Consider the following 19,833-nt stretch of genomic DNA (forward strand, 5'->3'; position numbering starts at 1 on the left):
CCATGTTCAGCAGCAGTCTCAGGGGTGTTTAAAGCATGTGTCTAAAGGCTATTCTGGGATTACTAAAGTTAGGGTAAGTATTTTTAGCTGAGTCCAAAAGCTTCTTCATCTGGAATTTTAAACAAGCTTTAGGTAGCTACTTGAAATAGTGGGCTTTGTGTTCTTTTACAGATTTCTTGTTGTCTTAAAAGAGGGTGGCAGCACCAAGTTTGTATCACAGTTTTATCCAGGTTTTAATCTGTGGACGAGATCCTATGGACAATTCCAGCTTTTCCTGCTTGTGCACTTAAAGCCTCATGAGCCTGTCCAGATCTAGGTCACAGAGGGGGATTTGTGTAGAGGACATTAACATTGCACAGTCACTTGTGAAAATCAGTGTGCAGGAGCACTGAAGATGGGCTCTTACACCCCTGTACTGGCATGGAGTTGATGACAAGAACTCTTCGTTAGCCCAGGACTATGACAGTGGATGTTTCATTCTTTGACTGAGAAATCTGACAGTCATGCACTGCAGAAACCTGCCTGGAATGTGCCTGACATTCCCTGATGGGCTGCTTTGCTCCTGGCTGCTCTCTCCTGCAGATCACTCTGTACAAGGTACCTCTGCATCTGGCATCTCCTTTGCATTCTGTAAAACATTCTTTGTGGTAAAAAAGAATAGCAAGCTCCTTACAATTACATACAATATACCAATGTGCCCTGGACAGCTTGTGATGTTCTGAAATAGCTGCGAGGCACTGCCAAGCAGAAGCAAAATGCAAATGAGAGATGAGATGCAGTCACTTGGAAGTATGTCCAATCTCAGTGCACATTTCTACAGATTTGATAGAAATCTTCTTAACTGGAGAAATTAGCTGTCATCTGCTGTAAATCATCAGTCACTAATTAGCCCAGCTCATTCAGTCTCCTGTGTCACAGAAATGTGCATAGCTGTAGGAGAAAAGGAAGTGGGTAAAAAGTGCTAGAGTGTGGAACTCCGGAACATTGGGGATTTCTTCCTTTCACCTTCACAACCTTGAAATTTATGGTTTTTTGTCTCTCTGATATTTTTTTTTTTTTTAGTTTAGCAGTTTGAATTTAATTTTATTATTTTGAAATAAAATCAGTGAGCTCCAGTGACACAGCTGCTTGTACATAGGTAAGTGCATTTAATAGCCCAGGCTTTTTGGTGGGATTTGTGTTCCCAACCTGCCTGAAATCCTCAAATCCAACAGGTGTTGTGTCAGAAGGTGTAACAGAGCAAGTTCTCATGGTCTGTGGGAGTGAGGTGGCAGCAAAGTGGTTGTGCTGGCATGGACTTGGGTTTAGAACTGTTAACCTCACGCCATGCACACTATTAGCTCTCAGTTTAGTGCTGTTAAAATATTTGCATGTGCTTTGACTGGTTCCAAGTGATTAATACCCACCTATTTACTTGATAAGGTAGTACCAAGCATTCAGTAGAGTATGGTAATAGACTTCAAATGTAATTGGTAAATTAAAATATTTACCTCTATAAAAGTAAAGGCATCAAACTGATTCTGAGAATGAGAGCCCAATCATTATTATTGTCTCTGGAACTCATAAATGCCTCTTTCCTTTCTTGATTTTATCTAGTCAGAAAACCATGAGGTTACAACTGTGAAGTCTATAACCACATCCATACAAAGACAGTAAAAATCCCCAAAATCTCTCCAAAAAAGAGATTTTGGAGATACGTATTTTAATTTTCTTGCAATTTGTGGCTCATGCCAGTTTCCTGACTCATCGTCACCCCGGTATGGTGATAAGCCAAGTTTTCCAATAAGGAAAACAAGGGAGCAGTGAGTCACTGACTGAATTCATATGCACTTGATTTGCTCTATCATTATCCATACTGGTTTTATTTATTTTAATTAGTTCATATACAAAGTCTCTGAGATATGTTTCACTGCATGAATTAGCTCAACTTGTTAGTCTTGTCTAAAGATTAGAAAGGCAGAAGACAAGTAGAGCTTCTGGTGGCAGGTCCAATTTTTTCTGCTACAGAGTCCATGAGGAGAATGTGAATTGGGGGAGTATCTGAATTTTCTGAGATTTGAATAATTGAAATAATAACATTATTTTTTGAGGCTCTCCTCTTTGATGTGAAAATCTGGTGAGGCTGCTGCTTAGATCTAAAATGTCCCAAGAGTAGTTTTTTTTTCCTCTGGTAAAGATTGTGTTTCATTCTGTGTTTGCACTAGATAAAAACCCCCAGAAATTGGGTCTAAACTGAGTCCCAAGCTAGAGATGCTTGGTGTGGGAGAAAGCACTGTCTGAAAGTTAATGGTTCCTATCCTTTCAGATGACTAATACAAACCTCAGCTACTGCTTCGGTTTCTGTTGGTTTTTCAGATTTGTAAGAGCTTCTGATTTTTCCCATTCCACATAAAGGAACTGTTCCAAGTCTCAATGAATAAGTTTGATTTTAAGTTCAGGTCTAGGTGCCAATTCATTTTAGTCTGTCCTTTGAGCCAAATCCCGTCACTTATCTCTAATTGAAGTCTTCCCTTGGCTTGTGGGAGCTGCCAGGCTGATTATATAGACTAGGCAGGAGTCTGCAAGTGAGATGAGGCAGGGGTGAAATGAGGGATCTCCTTGTAGGGAGCTGTGTCCCAGCTGGAGAGGAGAGGGAAGTGACACTGTGAGCTTCTCCTCAGATTCACCCATGTCATTTTTAAGTCTTACTGCTGAGAGCTTTTGTTACAATGGGTCATAAATGGAAAATGTTCCATGTTTTGGAAATTATTTAAGCTCTTTGTTTCATGCTGGCCAAGTATCCCATCTTTCCTATTTGACAAGGACATCCTTCCCAGCCATAGTCCTGGGAACAGACATACACTGTAATTAAGGAGATGAAGGATTTGATTAGGGTGTGGGTTTACCAATGATGCACCCAGCATTTGGCAGCCATGGTTGCATTTAAACTCGTATTTGTTTTGTTTTGGTTTGTTTTTTTTTAATCCCAACAAGACTGGCTGTCCTGTGCTGTCTTCCCCAGACGCCCTGACCCTGTGTTAATTATGCCTTGTGCTAATCGATTCTACACCTGATGAACTTTTTTTATCTCCTCCCAGTCTTCCAGGCAATTTTGTGCTCAGACTTTGCATACCACATTACAGTGGAGTTTGAGCTGTGCTAGAGAAACCATCATTTATTACTGCCAGAGCAAGAAGTTGCTTTTTTAACATACTTCTTCTCCATGTTCCTGATTAATCACATTCCTTTTCTTTTTTTTCCTGATGCTTAATTACTTGTTACATGCTATGCAGGTAAGCCAGTAGTAGCCTTTGGGAATGAATGAATAAATGAATAGTTCAGATACCTCCCTACTGATACTATAATAATGACAAAAACAGTGAATAGAAAAAGTGGGTGTGACAGGTGGCGTGAGTCTCTGAGGATAACATTGGTTTTGATTCAGAATAGGAATGTCACCTCAGACAGGCATTTCTATTTCATTTCCCAAGCAATTTGCAGAGCTCACAACACCTGTCCTTCCAAAAACCCGCTGCAAAAGCTGCTTGGAGTGAACAGCAATTCCTCTGCTGTGTCCCAACAGTCCAGCACCATCATCTCAGACAAGCCTCCACCTCCACCTTCTGCAGGTAGTGGGAGGCTCTCAGTGCCTGTGAAGGCTGTGAACTCTCACACTTCTCCGGGGTTTTGTTAGGAAATGGCTGGAGCTTTGCCAGGGGAGGTTTATGCTGGATATCAGGAGAACTTTCTTCCCCTAGAGGGTATTGGACACTGAGCAGGCTCCCCAGGGAATGGGCACAGCCCCGAGGCTGCCAGAGCTCCAGGAGAGTTTGGACACTGCTCCCAGGGATGCACAGGGTGGGATTGTTGGGTGTCTGTGCAGAGCCAGGAGCTGCACTGGATAATCCCTGTGGGTTCCTTCCAGCTCAGGATATTCTCTGATTCTAGTCTGTGATTTTTAAGCAACTGTTTCATGTCCTGTGAATGACATCAGGATCCTGGCTCACTCTCATCTTCAGCTCAAGCTGCTGTGATTCTCTCTTCCCAGCACTCTATTACTCAGGGAAACCCCTTCCAAAGGACGCTGCTGAGGGTGTTGGCAGTTGCTTTTCAGTGCTTTCTAGGTCACAAGTTTCATGCATTCCAGCGTGAGCAGATCTTAGGAAACCCTTGTTTTGATTTGTCTAATTGCTGTGTTTGTTTTGTTTGTTTCTTTTTAATCCTGCAGCATTATTTCGAAACCAAAGACTGTTTCACCAGTGTGTATTGTCATGTCATGCAACAGTGGAAACTAGTTTTGCAGAAGGAAAGTTGGTGTTTATGTCCTAAGGAAGCTCCTGTCAATGTTTTCAAGCCAGATGTCACCAGGCATTTATCAGTACTTGAAGGGCAGGCAGGGAATGCTTTCATGGCAATCCAAAGAAGGTAATTCTGCATTTGTATTCTAGACTTGCTAGTTCTGGCAGCAGTGGGAATTTATCTTGAGGTACAAATATCAGTAGGGCTACCTCGGTGGTTTTCTGCAGCTGAATATTTAAATAGGACTCAAATTGTGATGCTGGTGTTTAATAGCTGGTGGGTGGCTGAGCTGAAGCAGCTCGTTTGAAGCTCAGGGATCAGTGTGTGAACTCTGCTACACCTTGGGGTTGCAGTGAAGATACAATCACAGAGACTTCAGAATAAACTTCTCTCCACCTAATCTTTTCACGTCTCTGAAGAGACAGGTGTGTTGCACCACTCCTCAGCCTCCTTGGTGCTTTATTTGAAGGAGGTTGAATATGGCTGCAGGCACAAGGAAGAGCCTGACAGGAGGAAGGTGGTTTGTGTCTTTAATGGATAGAAGGCCAGGGCTTGGCTATCCCAGCTTAGCTACCTCCCTCTGAGGAAGCTGGTCCTGGAAGTACCAGGGACCACAGTCTGGGAAGAAAATGACTTTGTAAGGAAGAGAGGTAGGCAGCAAGAAGTAATAGAAGAAACAGTATTGTCAGTACAGAGTCTGCAGTGGCTCCCAGGGAGTTGAGAGTGTGAATCTGGGCTCCCTAAAGAGAGGTCCAGACCTGCAGTGGGGCAGGAGGGAGGGTGCTAGGGGCATACATCCTGTATCCTGTGGAAAACCATGTGCTGGTTCCTTTCAACCACCATCCTTTTTCCCCATTCAAAAATGCCTTTAAAAATGAACATGCTTTCTTAAGTAAGTTGCTATGTTGGCCAGTGGCGTTGCAGCACACATACAATATTTAAAGAATGTGAGCTGCAAACCTGTGCCTTTATTTCTATAGCTCTGCACTCTGTGCACAGGCCAACTCTACATTCTGCACCTGCCTTGGAAGCAATTTGAAAGCAAATCGTCATGTTTTGGTTTGGTGACTGGAAAATGGGGCTGTCCCAGGGAAGCACTAATATGTTTTGCTTTGAAATTGTCATTTCACTGTGCTTTAGCCAATGGACACTGTTTCTTGTCATGGCAATGTATACAGGTAGCAGTATTTTGTGGAGAGCCCCCATACAATCTTGCAGCTTTTGATTCGATTTTGATTTGTTGTAGCTCAGATCAGGGACACAAAACCAATTTAGGCAAGCAGCTTGCCTCATGCCTCATCTGGACCACCTACCTCCCTGTTTGAAGTGTGAACCACACGCTTCCAGGAAAATGCAGCTTTCCCTAAAACAGAGATAACCTGGGCCATTAAATGTGGATTTGCATTCCAAAAGGCTCAGAATCGGGTCTTTTGCAATCACTGCTTGTGAAATGGTCAGTAAAAATATCAGCAGTACCCTAGAAACCCTCTGACCCTGTGAGTGGATGAGGTCAGGCATGTCCCTCCCTATCTGTAGCACTCCATGAACTTTTATCTTCCAAATTGCTCCTCAAAGTCCTCTTCATGCCCAGTGCCCACAAAAGTCTGATAGCTGCCTTGGTGTCTGTCAGGTTCTTAGACATTAGGCCTGGTAAAAGTCCCCTAGAGATGGCTGCAGTAACCAGTCTTGGCTCTTCTGTCTGGGTTCCCAGTAACTCCTGTCCCTGTGCCCATCTTGATCAGCACTCCTTGGCTGGGTGCTGCCTGTGTTTCATCTCGTTGAGTTCCAAATCTACATCAGCATTAACAGTGTCTGGTTCAGCTGCTGAGATGCTTTGGGAGATTGGCACCATATTTCCTGTATGTTTGCTCAGCCCTGAAAATACAGAATGTGCTTAAGAAATAATAGGTGGGAGAACACAAGGTGCCATGTAATCATAGAGACATCCCAAATGGCCAGCAGCCCTCCTGAGAGGTTCTCAGGAAGGCTGGTGCCTGCTGGCTGCTCTTGGCTATTTTGAGATCCTCCTGGGTCACAGTATGAGCTTTAATCCAAGAAAGACCTCGCTAGCCACGTGTGGTGGCTTCACCTCTTGGATTGCATCAGGTGCTGTGAGACAGAGCACTGCAAGCAATGTGGTCATTGTCTGGACCCTGGCTCCAGCTCTCTCCCTTCCCATCATCTAGAAGCAGAAGGGAAAGTCAAAAGCTCTATCATTTTCCTGTATTCTCCCCTGGTCTATCATTGCTTAATTGTATCCCTAAATCTTATTAAATTCTGGAGTGAGTCATTGCCACAGTGAGGTGGAAACAGAGCTGAGTGAATTCAGGAGAGGAGGAGTGGCTTCCCAGGTGAGTGGCTGAGCAGGAAAACTCCCACAGCAGACAACTACTATCACTTCACAGGTGTGTTGCATCATCTGCCCACTGTTGCCTCTAATTTAATGCTCTAAACCCAAATCAAAACACCTGTAGTCCAAAGAGAATATAAAATAACTTGGAGTAGGAAATCCATGCCATTTAGACATGCAGATCTCTCTTAATCATCTGAGAGCTTCTTCCAAGGTCACATAGGACTTATAATTGTGGTTCTGCATTGTCCTGTTGCATTGACTCTCCACAGAACCCACTTTCTTCTCCACCACCAGAATAAAATTATAGGATTAATCCAAGTGTCTGCATGTCTGTGTCCAAAATGTATTTAATTTGTGGCTACAGGAGTTCAAGCTTGTAAAACTCATTATGGTCTGTAGGATGGTGAAACCACTGTCACTGGACAAATAACTTGTCACAAATTGGAAACTCTCCTCTGCTTTTTTGTGTAGGCACCATTATATTCCCCTCTACTTTCTGTTCTGTTTTTTTCATGCAAATCCACAAAAGTCTGTTTTCCATCACATCCCAGGCTCCTGCTTCTCATAGCTTTTAGAAGTTGAACGTTTTAGAATGCCTCTTTGGGTTTTAGAATGCCTCTTTGGCATCTTGTCATGGTTGGGAATATGTTGCTGAAGGTAGGAGAGCCACTTTTCAGGGTGCTGGATGGAGCTCTTGACATGTGTGTATTCCCTTGTGGAATATATTCCATCTAGACCAAGCCCCTGCTCAGCTGCAAGCCATGAGTAGGATATTTCATTTCTGAGCAGCACAACTGAGTGATGATAGGAGAGCGTGGGAAAATAATGTACTTGGTATTTCCCCTCTTCTTCCACATTGTTCTTGGGGATATTGATGAGCTCATTGTCCCTAAAATTGGGATTCTAGTGCCCAGGAGTTGTTTTGACTTGTTGAGCTTTGCCTGATGTGGGCAGTCTGGGAGCAAGCAGTACTGGAGCACAAAGTGCTCAGCTGGTTAAGCTCAGGGAGGTTTCTAAGTTGGGTGGCATGAGAAACATTTTTTTTTTGTGGAAGGGTGGAACACCAAGGGGAGCAGGTAAGTCAGCTACACCATGGAGGGGTTTGCTAGGCAAATGGAAATTTATTTTTCCTCATCAGTTGTTGCCTGGATAATGACATCTCAGTTGTTAATGGAGCAAACTAGGAAGCACAGTTAAGAAATGCCAGGGCACTTTGTAAATGGAGTTAAATCTGCCATCCAAGAGAAAGTAAAGAAATTCCTGTTGAAATTGCAGTAGACAGCAATGTTCCAAAGGAAAAGAAAGGCCAGGGGAACACTGTGCCAGAATGGATGTAATCAGGCACTTAATACTTCAGAAAAGTATAGAATCACAGAATAATTGAGGTCAGAAGTGACCTCTGGAGATAACTAATCCAAGCCCCCTGCTAAAAGCAGGGTCGGCTAGAGCAGGTTGCACAGGAGTGTGTTCTGTTGGGTTTTGAATATCTCCAAGGATGGGAAACCCACAACCTCTCTGAACATCCAAGCTTGACCTCCCTGACAGTAAAAATTCATTTATTTGTATTTAAATGGACTTTGCCAGATTTCAGTTGTTGCCCTTTGCCTCTTTAACTGGGCACCAGTGTGAAGAGCCTGGCTCTGCATCTACCCACTTTTATCAGTAATGACATACATTAATTAGGTTCACACCCTTCCCCACCCTCAGCCTTCTTGTTTGGGGCTAAACAGTCTGATGAGAGAATAGGGAAGTGGGAGTTGTTGTAGGAGGTTGAACTAATGTTTCTGGGCAGATATTGAGGCCTAAAGCCCACCTGAATGCTGTCCTGAGTAAATAGTGATATACAAATAGTACAGAATAGCTCAAATGAGTGTTCTTGCTTTTTCTTTCCTTCTCTCCATCTTCTTCTTTTCCTTTAGTATCTTTAATTTATGACTGTTTCCTTGTCATTGTCCCAGATGTCTTCTGGGAATAGTTATCTCTGGGTCTTTTATCTCTCTGTGTTTGTCATTCAGTGTGATCTTGGCAGTCCCAAAAGCTAGGACATTTATGGCGAGTGATTCAGGTTGGTGCTCAGCTGATTTCTGTAACCTGCAGAGATGAGAAGAATGACTTTGGATAAAGCCTTGGATCAGAATTTGAGCTGGAGGTGAACTTCTGTGGGTGTTCAGTGTAGTTAGAGCATGGTTTTCTTGTTTGTAGAAAACAAACTTGGATATCTCAGGTTTGGGGAAGAGAATGGTTGAAATAAGGAATTCCCAGATGTAAAGAGAGCAACAGCCTCAATTCCAGACCCAGGAAGTCAGATGCTGGTTATTTAGACCACTGACAAATATTCAGGCCTATGGATTTGCATCTGAGACCACTGGACCATGTAGAGCTTGAGGGCTGTGTGCCCCCAAATGAGCTATTAAAGCTCTGCTGTGGGGTTTCATATTGGTTTGTTGGTTACAAAAACACGGCTGTCCCATATACCTGATGTTACATGTGTCAAAATGGTTAGTACAAAAAAGTTAAATCTAGTTGAATGTGTAAATGCTTCAAATCCTGTTAATTTTTCTTGTGCCAATTAATATATTGGGGTTCAAGGGAGACAAAAGATTTGGTTTGGTTCTGCTTGTAGTTGCTTTAAATCTGAGCATCTGGTCACTTAACCCACGTTTACTAAGGTATTTTAAATACATTTGTTATATTGGCTTTGAAAGTAGAAACTCCCCAGAACTAGTTAAATATGAAACCTTTCATCGTTGCTATCAATCTGTCACATCTCCTCCCAGCAGAGTGTTGTTAAAACTTGTCTTGGATTCAATCTGTCTGTCTTGTCAAACCATTTGAAGCACCTTAGGTGCAGAATCAGTTCCCTGTATTTCTGTGAAATAAGTAAGAGGTCTGGATTACGAAAAAAAAAACCCAAAAAACAACACACAAAAAGAAAAGCCTGATCTTATTTAAGTAGAAAGAAAAAACCAGTTACCATTCATGAGGATTTAATTCCCAGGCTCATTGTATGATATTGCATCTGCCCACCTCTGCTTTTGTTGTAGTATCCAAAATTACTGAGTGTGAATGTATAGGGAAAAAAAAGTACAACCTTTAGAAGTTATGTGTTTAAACTGGAATCTGAAGCTTTGCTGATGCATTACAAAAGGTTTGAGTTGCATGCTTGTCAAAGGCTGAAGGCACTGAGCATGTTCTCTGTTTTCCTTGTAGGTGTGTTACTAGACATCCAGCAGCACTTTGGAGTCAAAGACAGTGGGGCTGGCTTGCTGCAGACAGGTAAGAAAGTGTTTCTTCTCTCACTGCTCTTTGTAACATTCCATTTGTCTGATGGGTGCCTACAGATTTCTTCATTATGATGCATGGGCATACTGGTTGTGAAATCTGCTCTTAGAAAGGTGAATAAGTACACTCCTGCTGGGAAGCTGAATGAACATGAGGGGTTTTTTTTGGCCTTGATTTGCTGTTGGGCAGGAGATTGGGTCTCAGAATGACTTGAATGTAGAATGGACCAAAAGCAAACAAACCTAATTATTTTATTTACAAGAACTAAATTCAAACAGGAGATGGTTCCTTTCCCTAGATTAGAAAACTTGTGATAAACCAACACCAGGATCCTGTTCACTTCTTTAGGTTGGTAAATAAGTGTGATGTACTTTGCCCTTCAAGTGCTTGACAGAGAATCTGCTGAATGCACAGTCCCTGGGAGCATGGTGTGACATGAGAATGTAAAACTCACTGGGGCAAGAACCTGAGGATGAAAGCTGTAGGCAAGGCTAACAACCACTGCATCCATGAGAACTCATGGATTAACAATAGCCCCGGAATTCTGCTGTTAGCTTCCAGCATCTCTCTTGTTGTGTAAGGAAGGATTATTGCAATTCTGATGTCCTTTTAATGGAGCAGGCATTTTCATGTCTCAGACATCTTTAGGCAGAGCTGAACAAGCCCAGGAGAACCTCAGCTCCTCTGGCCTCTAGTCCTGAGGGGGCTTAGAGGAGGGTCTGTGTCAGTGAGCTGCACAGGGTGACGTTGAGTGCCAGTCTCATGCAGACACCACAGCACAGTTTGATCCTCCTGGAGAGTTGAAAGGAGTAGCAGTATTTTTAAGAAATGCAGTATTTTAAGAAAACAGTCTGCTTTGAAAAGCTCCTACAGAACTATTAATTAGAGTCACGGATTTGTGGTGCTGTAGCTGTCTTGTCACTGTCATCTGTCTAAGGGAACCACACTGGAACAATTATATCTCTGAAAAAGTGAGAATTCTGTTAGGTTTTGAAATAGTGTGCCAGCATGACATGTTTTCCTATGCTATCATGGTGGATACCAAACACCTGTCAGGAGCTTGTCTCTGAAATTGTGGCCAACACTGAATTGTACAAAATCATTCATTCTTTATGATCTTACTAAAGGTGAAACTATTCTGGAGCTCCATCAATTGGTCTTTGATTTCAAATGATGTGAACCACTGCAATATCCCCTCCTTTTTTATGTCCTGCAGCCCGTGGCACAGCAGGGTCCTCATCTGTGGTTGCAGCTTCTTGGTAATGTTGTAATGCAAACAATTCATAACAATTTGTATTAAATGTTTAAAAAATGCTGTCCTTGTGGGACAGCAGAGCTCAGCTCATCTGATGTGAGCAGCATTTGTCCAGAACAGAAGGTTTCAGCTTTACAAGTGTCACTGATTATACATAGCATCAATCAGTTATGCCCAAAATGGCACTGCCTGTCTGTCAGATTCTTTTCTACAGCAATTATTTGTATTTATTTATTGTACTCAGGGGAACAGGTCCTCAATGTATCATTAGACACAAAGTGCTTTCAAGAAAATATTCTGGTGGAAAAGGACACTTGCCAAAGCATGTATTTAATCTTCATTCACTTCAGTGGATGAAATCCTTCTGAAGATTATTAATTGACAGCAAGTAAAAGCTAACTTCAGCAGGATATTCATTTGTTAATTGCAAGATATGTTATTTATTTCTCTAGCAAACATGCAGGGCATCTGAAAACAGCATCACTGAGATATTGCAGGATTTCTCTTGAGTGTGTCAAGTTTTCTAACAGGTAATTGTTGCTTTTAGAAAAGCAGTGTTTTCTCTTTGTTTTTTTTCTGATCTGAAAACTGAGGGCTTGACTTTGCTTCTGCAATATAGATAATAATGTACTAATCACAATGCTATCAGAGGAAAAGAGTGCTCAGAAAATAAAACACCATTTCATGTAAATAAGGATAGAGGCAGGTAACTGAAGGCTTATTAAATCTATTACTCCAGCTTACCAAGTTTCTGTGTTGGCAGGTGGCCCATGGCCCAGGTACCCTTAATCCTGCTTAAATAAAAGATGCTGCCCTAAACCACCACAAACATTACTTGTAATCTTTTGTCTTTTCTCTAAACCAGACTTCTCAATGTTAAAATCAGGGGAAATGGTGCAGTGGAAAAGCACTTGCCCAGGGTTGCAGAAGAAGCCTGGAGCAAAGCTGGGGCCAGGCCAGGTGTCTCCCACTCTTCTGCCCTAACCCTGAACAGTTCCTTTGCCAGCAGATATACAAATACTGTTTGCTTCCCATGAGAGGGTCCTGCTAACTAATTGAGTGATGTGAGACGAAAGACTGTTCATCCTGATTATGTCCTCTGAATAAAGAGTGGATTATTCCTCAGGTTGTTAATCCTGCATCTAAATCACTCCTAAATTAATTTACAACGTTAATGAGGGGGAGCAAAATGTAGTCTATATGCAGTTCATATCACTCATCAAAAAGGCAATAAATTAAAAAAACTTTTAAAAATTTTAACTGAGAAACAAGGTTGCACAAATTTTTAGGAGGAAATGGTTCTGAAAATCCAAACAGAAAGCAGGGAAAAGAAATCTACTAAGGATAATGTTTGACCCTGTGTTCATCCCACACCCCACTCTTTGCAGGCACAGCTGATCTGGTATCTCTCTCCCTCTGATCACTTGCAAGCCAATCCATACTCTTAGTTTCTGACGCTGTCTGGAAAGCAAAGGTGACTTGTTCCCTAGGAATTGCAGACACAAATAGAATTTTTGTCTTCATTTACATTAATCCTGACATACAAGCTGCTCTTTAACCAAGAGATAATGTAAACTGGTTAGAGGAACGCTGTAACTCCCTGTACAGAAAAATCACAGGACAATCCAGCCTCATCCATAATGGAAAGAAGCAGACCATGGTCTGCTCTACAGCAAGCGTCCTGTGACAGCAGAGGACACACTGACAGATGGAGCACAACTGCTGCTTGCTCAGTAGCATTCTAGAGTAGCACACATAAAACTGGTGATCTGAGTTTCACTTATCTCCAGATGATGCTGTAACTGTGTGCTGATCTTCCCTTTTAAAGCACTACATATGCAGTTGTGTAAATACTGGTTTAGTTGACCGTCCCACAGGTCTTCATCCAAGCTTTCTTGTGCATTTCAGTTCTTCCTGGCTGCTTTTCCCAGCTAGAGAATGGATAAACCTGGCTGAAGTCAGAAGGTGGTAGAGTATCTCTGTGCCTGCTTGAGCTGTACAGCTGTTTATAAACCAAACCATACGAAAAATCTATATGTGGAGTTAGGTAGGAGCTGCTACAGAACTACAGGCCACTAGGAACACAAAGACTAAGAAGGTGGACAACTGGATTTGCACTGCTTCAACTGGATTTTAAACTGCTTCAAAATAGTGTTATCCTTCCATATACACTGTACCATGGGAGTAATGCCCCAGTGCTGTACTATGGTTTTGACTAGATTATTTTCTCTTCTTTCTACAATTTTTGTGCTTTATTGCTCTGTCTGCTCTCTCTGCCCTTGAATTTATTTTGCTTTTGTGTCTCTTGCCTGTGTCTCTGTACCACACAAGAGCTCTAACAATAGCAGTGGTTGGCTCATGATACAGTTTGTTGTCTGAAGATCTCAGGATGTTTTGTATCAGGAGGGCTTATAAGGCTGGCCCTTATAGATGGGGAAACCAAGAAAGCCAAATGGGAAAAATTACCTGCCCAAAGTGGCACGGCAGGTCTGAGGCAGAGCCAGGATGAGAACCACAGTCTCGTTCCTGAACATGCAGCATTAGTGTTATGAACAAATTAATTAATGAGGTTGATGTTTAGACCCAGAGATTTGGTCCTTGTTCCTGGGTGTCTGAATCCTCCAACCCAGACAGCTCCAGCTCAGGGACTTCTGCAGGTGGAAACTGCGAGGTATCAAATGGAGGTTATTGCAAGGATTCCATGGAAACACAGAGGGGGAGAGTGTCTGTCTTTAGGAAGAGCATAGAGATGTCATTAGAGGAAACCCTGGTTGGCAAAAGTGTATAGTGTCACGTCACAAGCCAGGAAATGTAAGGAGCTGAGAGGTCAGCAAGGACTCTAATATTAAAGGTGAATAATCATAGATAACTGGGGCTCTGAAGGAACTTGTCTTTCCTCGTGAGCAGAGGGATGGGCAATCCCCCAGATGCCCTTCAGCCCCTGATTTCCCAGAAAGCCAAACACCATGCCAGGTGCTTTTTTGTAAATTTTATGGTGAGCTCACTTTTCCTGTAAGGGTCAATTCCAACTACAATCTCTGTTCATTTGAAAAGTGGAACCTTTATCTACCTGTGTTGCCCTACCTCTTGAGCTGACATAGTGTAACCTTTCAGTAGGTTCCAACCTTACAAATGCACAATCAGCTCTCTTGTGTTGTGATTGTTCCCACCAAGCTATAAACGTGTGCACTGAGAAGGGGTCTTGGCATAGTGGATGCAGCACAATGGTGGGATAAATCAGACTTGATGAAATTCAGTTCCCTTTGACTCCCATCTTCTTGTCATTGGCTTATGGTGGCAGCTGTACCACTCTAACATTTTTATTTATTCCATGCAGAAACCACATTCTCCAGGTGCCACCCCTGGATATGTGCATATTACATGAGTTGCAGGTGCTGCTTGTTTCTTTCCTACCATCTGCTTCTCCCTAAATGGACACTGTCTTTCTCCTCAGCTGTGCTCTGCAGAACTGAACTACATCTTCCCATTTTGCTTCCTACTGTACCTGCTTAACTGTTTTTCTTGCTAGAACAGAGAAAATCATCATCTAAACACTTTCTGGTTTCTATTTCAAGTTCATGGGCTTTCCTTTGGGTGAATATCTTCCTGCACCCGAGCGCTTCCCAAGGAGGTGGTTCCTCAGGTGTCCAAGCCAGGACAAGGGGGAGCTCTCTTTCTGCCAGGAGATCCTCCAAGGCCTTTCGACAATGAGCAAAACCTTTCTCCCCATTTCCCCCTCCATACCTGATTTTGTGTCCTTCTCTCTGACATTTTTCCACCTTCTGTAGGATGCTGCTGATGCAGGGATTAAGCAAGGTCAGTTAAGCAATGAAGAGGAGAAAACAGGGCACTTTCAATATGCCTTGATTAATGTTGTGACAAGGGTTGGTCTTATTTTACTGGAGTGAGTTGACAAAGTCCAGAGCTTGATTATTTTGCACCTACATCCTTTACAAGTTCAGACAGTCCTTTTTTCCTGTGTGCTAGAGCACTCTGATATCCTGAGAAGTCATGGCAGTCTGAGGGTCTGATTCATGAAAGCACTTAAACCTATTTGGAAATGCCTCTGCAATCAAGAAGGAGAGAACTGTCTTGAATCAGTGAGCAGCTTGGAGGAAAACGTGTTTGTGCCCTGGCCCAGTGCCCACGCACCAAGGACCGAACTATAAAAATGCCATTTACAGCCTGTGCTCTCACTGGACAGCCCTGGATTGCAAAGTAAATCTTCTTTGGGGGGGAGGAAATGGTTAGGGTGGGAAGGTGTGCTTGCTTCCTGCTGAGAGCAGGGAAGTGCTTCAGCTGGTGTTGTATTTTGTCTTTCTGCTGTTTGTGTCAGCAAGTGAGTGCAGGCAACTAGAACAGGGAAACTCTTCAGACTGCCTTGTCTTCATTAGTATCTTCACTTTATGATAATGCATGGCCAGTAGCACAAAATAACAATTCATTCCCCCATCCTGTCTTTCTGCTTTGCTCAAGGAAAATTTGTCCTCACAATTGGCCTTTCAGGTACTTGGGCTGGGTGTTGCAAGGGAAACTTACACTTTTGCTGCCTGTGGCACATCTGTTCTATTAGTAGAAATGGGCCCATTTTCCCTTAGGCTGTAGTTCAGACACCTCTTGCCAAGGTTGTCTTCACTTCTGTAATTTACTATAATAATTAGGGGAAAGATTTCCCACAGATTTTAGAGAAGTAGTTATTATTCCAGCCAAAGTCCCCACATCTTTTAACACAGCCTGTCCATCCCCCCGTATGTTCCTCGGACCTCAGAATTTGATTCTAGCACTGTGTAGTGGAAGACATGATTTTTGTTGGTGTTGTGTAATACTTTCAAACAGCATTTTCCTCTTAGCACCAGCAGTGCAGTCTCACGTAGCTGGTATCTGCACTGTTGTGTGCACAAATAGTTCAGAAGGGCTGGTCTGGCTCCCTTGACTCTTTTCATTACCACCATAGCTGTAATTATGAAAGAGGGAGATGAACATTTACATTATCAGTTATTATGTATTTAATGGCTACCAGTTGCTGGAAGGGAAGCATGGACTTACATTCAAAAACCTTTATTAGTAGGTTACTTTTTTTCCTCCCCTTCTTCAGTGGCACTAAAAGCTTTTGGTAGTAAATGGAAAAGCTGCTTATCTTTAATTCTTGCTTTCACTGTGCCTATAAATTTAATTTTCAAGTGTGGTGACCAGGGGAGTGTTTGTGTGTGGCCTGAGTATGGTATCAGTTGCTGTTGATACATCTTGGCCTCAATGTAAAGGTAAGTGTTAGCTCACAAGGGAAAGATTTTTTGCCTTGACCTTAAGCAAAGTTGGATCAGGGTTTTCTATTAACTGAGGGTGAGAAAATAGGCCTAATCTTTATAGTACATTTTATATATTTATAGTACATTTTATATATTTAACATGCTTCATCCCAGGGGAGCCTCAAGTGCTTTCTCTGAAAAGACTTATTTTAAGGTTGTTTTGGTTTTGTCCTGTCTCCCACACCTGGAGAACTCTCCCTTTTGTTAGAGCACAGACCTGCAGTTCTGCAGGGCAACGTGTGGTGTAGTGAGAATGTGAACAGCAGGGAGAGATCAGGTGATAAAGAGGTCAGGCTTGGTCTGTGCCCCCTGGGAGATCCCCAAGGTGATACAGTACGGTTGGAGGTGGTGTTGGGTTTGAGGGAGATCACTTGGATAACCCAAACAGTCTTGACAGAGTGTGAAGGACTCTGGAGCACTGAGTGTGCTGTTTGGGAATGAGGAGCACTGAGGTTGGTTGCTGTAGCACAGCAGGCATCCAGAAGACTCTGGAAGTGCAGGGGTGTGTTTGCAGTAGTGGGAATGCTGGGGTCCTGGACCAGTCCATGTAGTTGTTTTGCTTCTCTGATGTCCAGTCTGGAGTTCCAGGTGACTTTTACTCCAAACCAGAGCTTCTCAAACCTTTTGGGCTGTGTACCAGACCGCTCTGCATCCTTCCACTCAAATTTGTGTAGTGATTTATCACCACTATAAAAGTAGCATTGCTACATGTCTGGCTGGAAAGAACATGCTGATATGTTGTGGGCCACAATTTTGGGAACTGTAGGCACGGCAGAAGCAAGAACAGGTCAGCAGGTCAGGAGTGATTCCCATATAAAGACCCAAATGCACCTGAGGAGGAGTGACTCATTCATAGGCACCTGTACCTGGCTTTGAAAATGAATTCCAGGGCATCACTTACGTAAAAAGTGAACATTCCTCGTGGTATTGGGTAGTGTTAGCAGCCTGCAGAACTGGATTCCAATTAACACAAGTAAGCCTGGCTTGTATGAATGGTGTATTGTATCAATCTCCCCTTGCCCCCAGTACATGCACATATTTGGGGATGTTTCCTGTATGCTGATGTAAGATTATAGAGCAAAGGCCCATTTTCTGCTTAAATTATGTGGGAAGCCTAGTTTTGGAGAGAAACTATTACTGATCACAATCCATTATTTACCTGAATTCACTGTACATTTACAGTTATGTAAATGTATATAAACATTTTTTGCTAAAACTCTCAGTTGTTTTCAAGGTAGTCAAAAGACTGAGGAAGTCTCAGGTTTTTAAATCACAGGTGAAAAACAAACATTCTTTGATGTGATGAGTAGTAGGAGGAGGGGTTCACTCACATTCTTGTTGTCTTTGCTGCTGCAAGCATGGAAGTGCTTTGGTTTTCAGTGGAAAGGACATTTCTAGGGAAAGTTCAGTTCTGATGTCTTTTATTCCCCCACTCAGGTTATTAGCAATTAAACATTTGAACAGTTTTAACCATTTGCTCCTTGCAAACTTTTCATCCACTAATGTTTACAGAAGACTTACTTTACATATTCTCCTACTGCATCATTCCCCTTGTTCTTTGTAGGTGAGCTCAGTTGGAGATGAGGCACCTCTAATTTATTTCCTTGTGGGACAGTGGTGTTGAAGTGAGAACATTACCAGTAATACACCTTTCCTGCAAAGAGCTGCCCTAAAGAACTAAGGAATTACAAAAACATGCTTATTTGGAGCTGCACTAACTTTAAATGGGTGGTTACAATAAATTACTGTTGGGGTGGACTTGGAAGTGAATTAGGGAGGCAATACAGGTAAAACAGTTTGAGCTTTGATTTCTTTATTGTAAATTCTGTGGATTTACAATTCATAGAATCATAGAGAGTTCTGAGTTGGCAGAGACCCACAAGGATCATGAAGTCCAGCTCCTTGCCCTGCACAGGACACCCCCAACAATCCCACCCTGTGTCTGAGATCGTTTCACTGACAGTGATGGCCAAGGTGCTCTCTTCTCTGTTCCATTTATCTGTTTCCTTCTTTGTCTGGATCATCAGTTTGTGGAGGCAGGATGATCCCCTGCCAGCCTCTGATGAATGCCTGTTACAACTGACCTTGCTAAGAGTTACACAGTGCCATTTTCACCAGAGGATTTGTCTGTCTGGGGTTGGGTTGGATTTGTTTTGTTTTCCTTGAAGGATGTTTGAAATATGTTCTGAATTCTTTGGTTTAAATCCTGCCTTATTCACAATTACTGGATTTTTCCTTGGCTGTGCCTCACCCTGGGATGTGGGTGGTCCTGGTCACCTCAGCAATTGATGGTATCAGTTGTCAGCGCTGTGTTTGTGTCTTCAGCATCCTGTGGTTTTGTCCAAACTACCTGGCAGTATAAATAACAATAAAATTGTCGTGGTGCCCTTGGCCACACCTCTTGAGCACTAGAAATCATTGACAAAGTCTGACAAAGAAAGGTATTGTTTCATGAGAGCCTTTGTGATGGAATGAGTCATGTTAAGAAAGATGGGTGAGTTAAAGAATAACTTTACCACCAATTAAAAAAAAAGGGAAAGAAAAGAAAAAGAAAAAGAAGAAAGTCTTTACTGAGTTCCATTCTATTTAAGCATATGGACTTTTTTGAAAAGCAGCTTTCCATTTTCCAGGTGTAGTTTAGGATATAGAAATGGTTAACTGACTAATTGTGTCTGCAAATCAAAGTGGCACTAATTCCACTTGAAAAATTGCTCCCAGGGTAAATTAAAAGCTCAAAATTAGTGATTGAGCTAAGAATCTTTTAAAAGCCTGATACTAAAAATAGATATTAGTTCAGAAGAGCTGATGTAAACAGTTATTAAAGTGAGAACCATGCAATATTTCACTAGATAAATCCATCTCTTTTATATGTGTTCTTGAAAGTAAGACTACAGAATGGGAGCATGAAAATGTCTCATGATTTTTGCTGGTTTAGTTCTCACCATCTCCTGCTTTATTTTTAAATTGGCATCTCCCACCATCACACTGGAGCACCACTGAGGTACCACTGCTGTTATAGCTCGGGGAGCTGAGACAGCCTCAGCTCTGTGGCTTAGTCATGGGGGCCTGGAAAGAGGCTCTGTCTCTAAGGGTTATTGGGTTGCATTTCTTAGAAAATTCTTACAAAAATGTAGGTGGATTCATTCCTGCTTTACCCACCCAGGGCCTTCAGTGACTCCCAGCTTTTGGCTGATGTAGCAGCCATGCTGCCTGCCAGCTGCTTTGAAACCCATGGATGTGATAATGGGGAAAATTATTAGCAAGTGTGACAGCAAATATGTCATATTGAGGAGGAGGGTGGCAAAACAATAAGAAAATATTAAAAGAAAACCTCTCTGAGGGAAAAAAAAAAAAAAGGG

The 19,833-nt window shown here is 42.4% G+C and overlaps 1 protein-coding gene across 3 annotated transcripts in view; it reads left to right on the plus strand.

The window, feature by feature from the left end:
• LOC119709698 (protein spinster homolog 2-like) overlaps window positions 1–19,833 on the plus strand; it is a 135,131-nt gene that overhangs the window by 26,278 nt on the left and 89,020 nt on the right. For all 3 annotated transcript variants that reach the window (XR_005259409.1, XR_005259410.1, XM_038157766.1), the window contains exon 2: window positions 9,842–9,907. Coding sequence is in view for 1 of the 3 variants with exons in the window: in XM_038157766.1 (XP_038013694.1) it covers window positions 9,842–9,907 (66 nt within the window). In the remaining 2 variants the exon portion in view is untranslated. The remainder of the gene's footprint in view (window positions 1–9,841; window positions 9,908–19,833) is intronic.

This window comes from Motacilla alba, chromosome 19, assembly GCF_015832195.1.
Source record: "Motacilla alba alba isolate MOTALB_02 chromosome 19, Motacilla_alba_V1.0_pri, whole genome shotgun sequence".
NCBI classification, from domain to species: domain Eukaryota; kingdom Metazoa; phylum Chordata; class Aves; order Passeriformes; family Motacillidae; genus Motacilla; species Motacilla alba.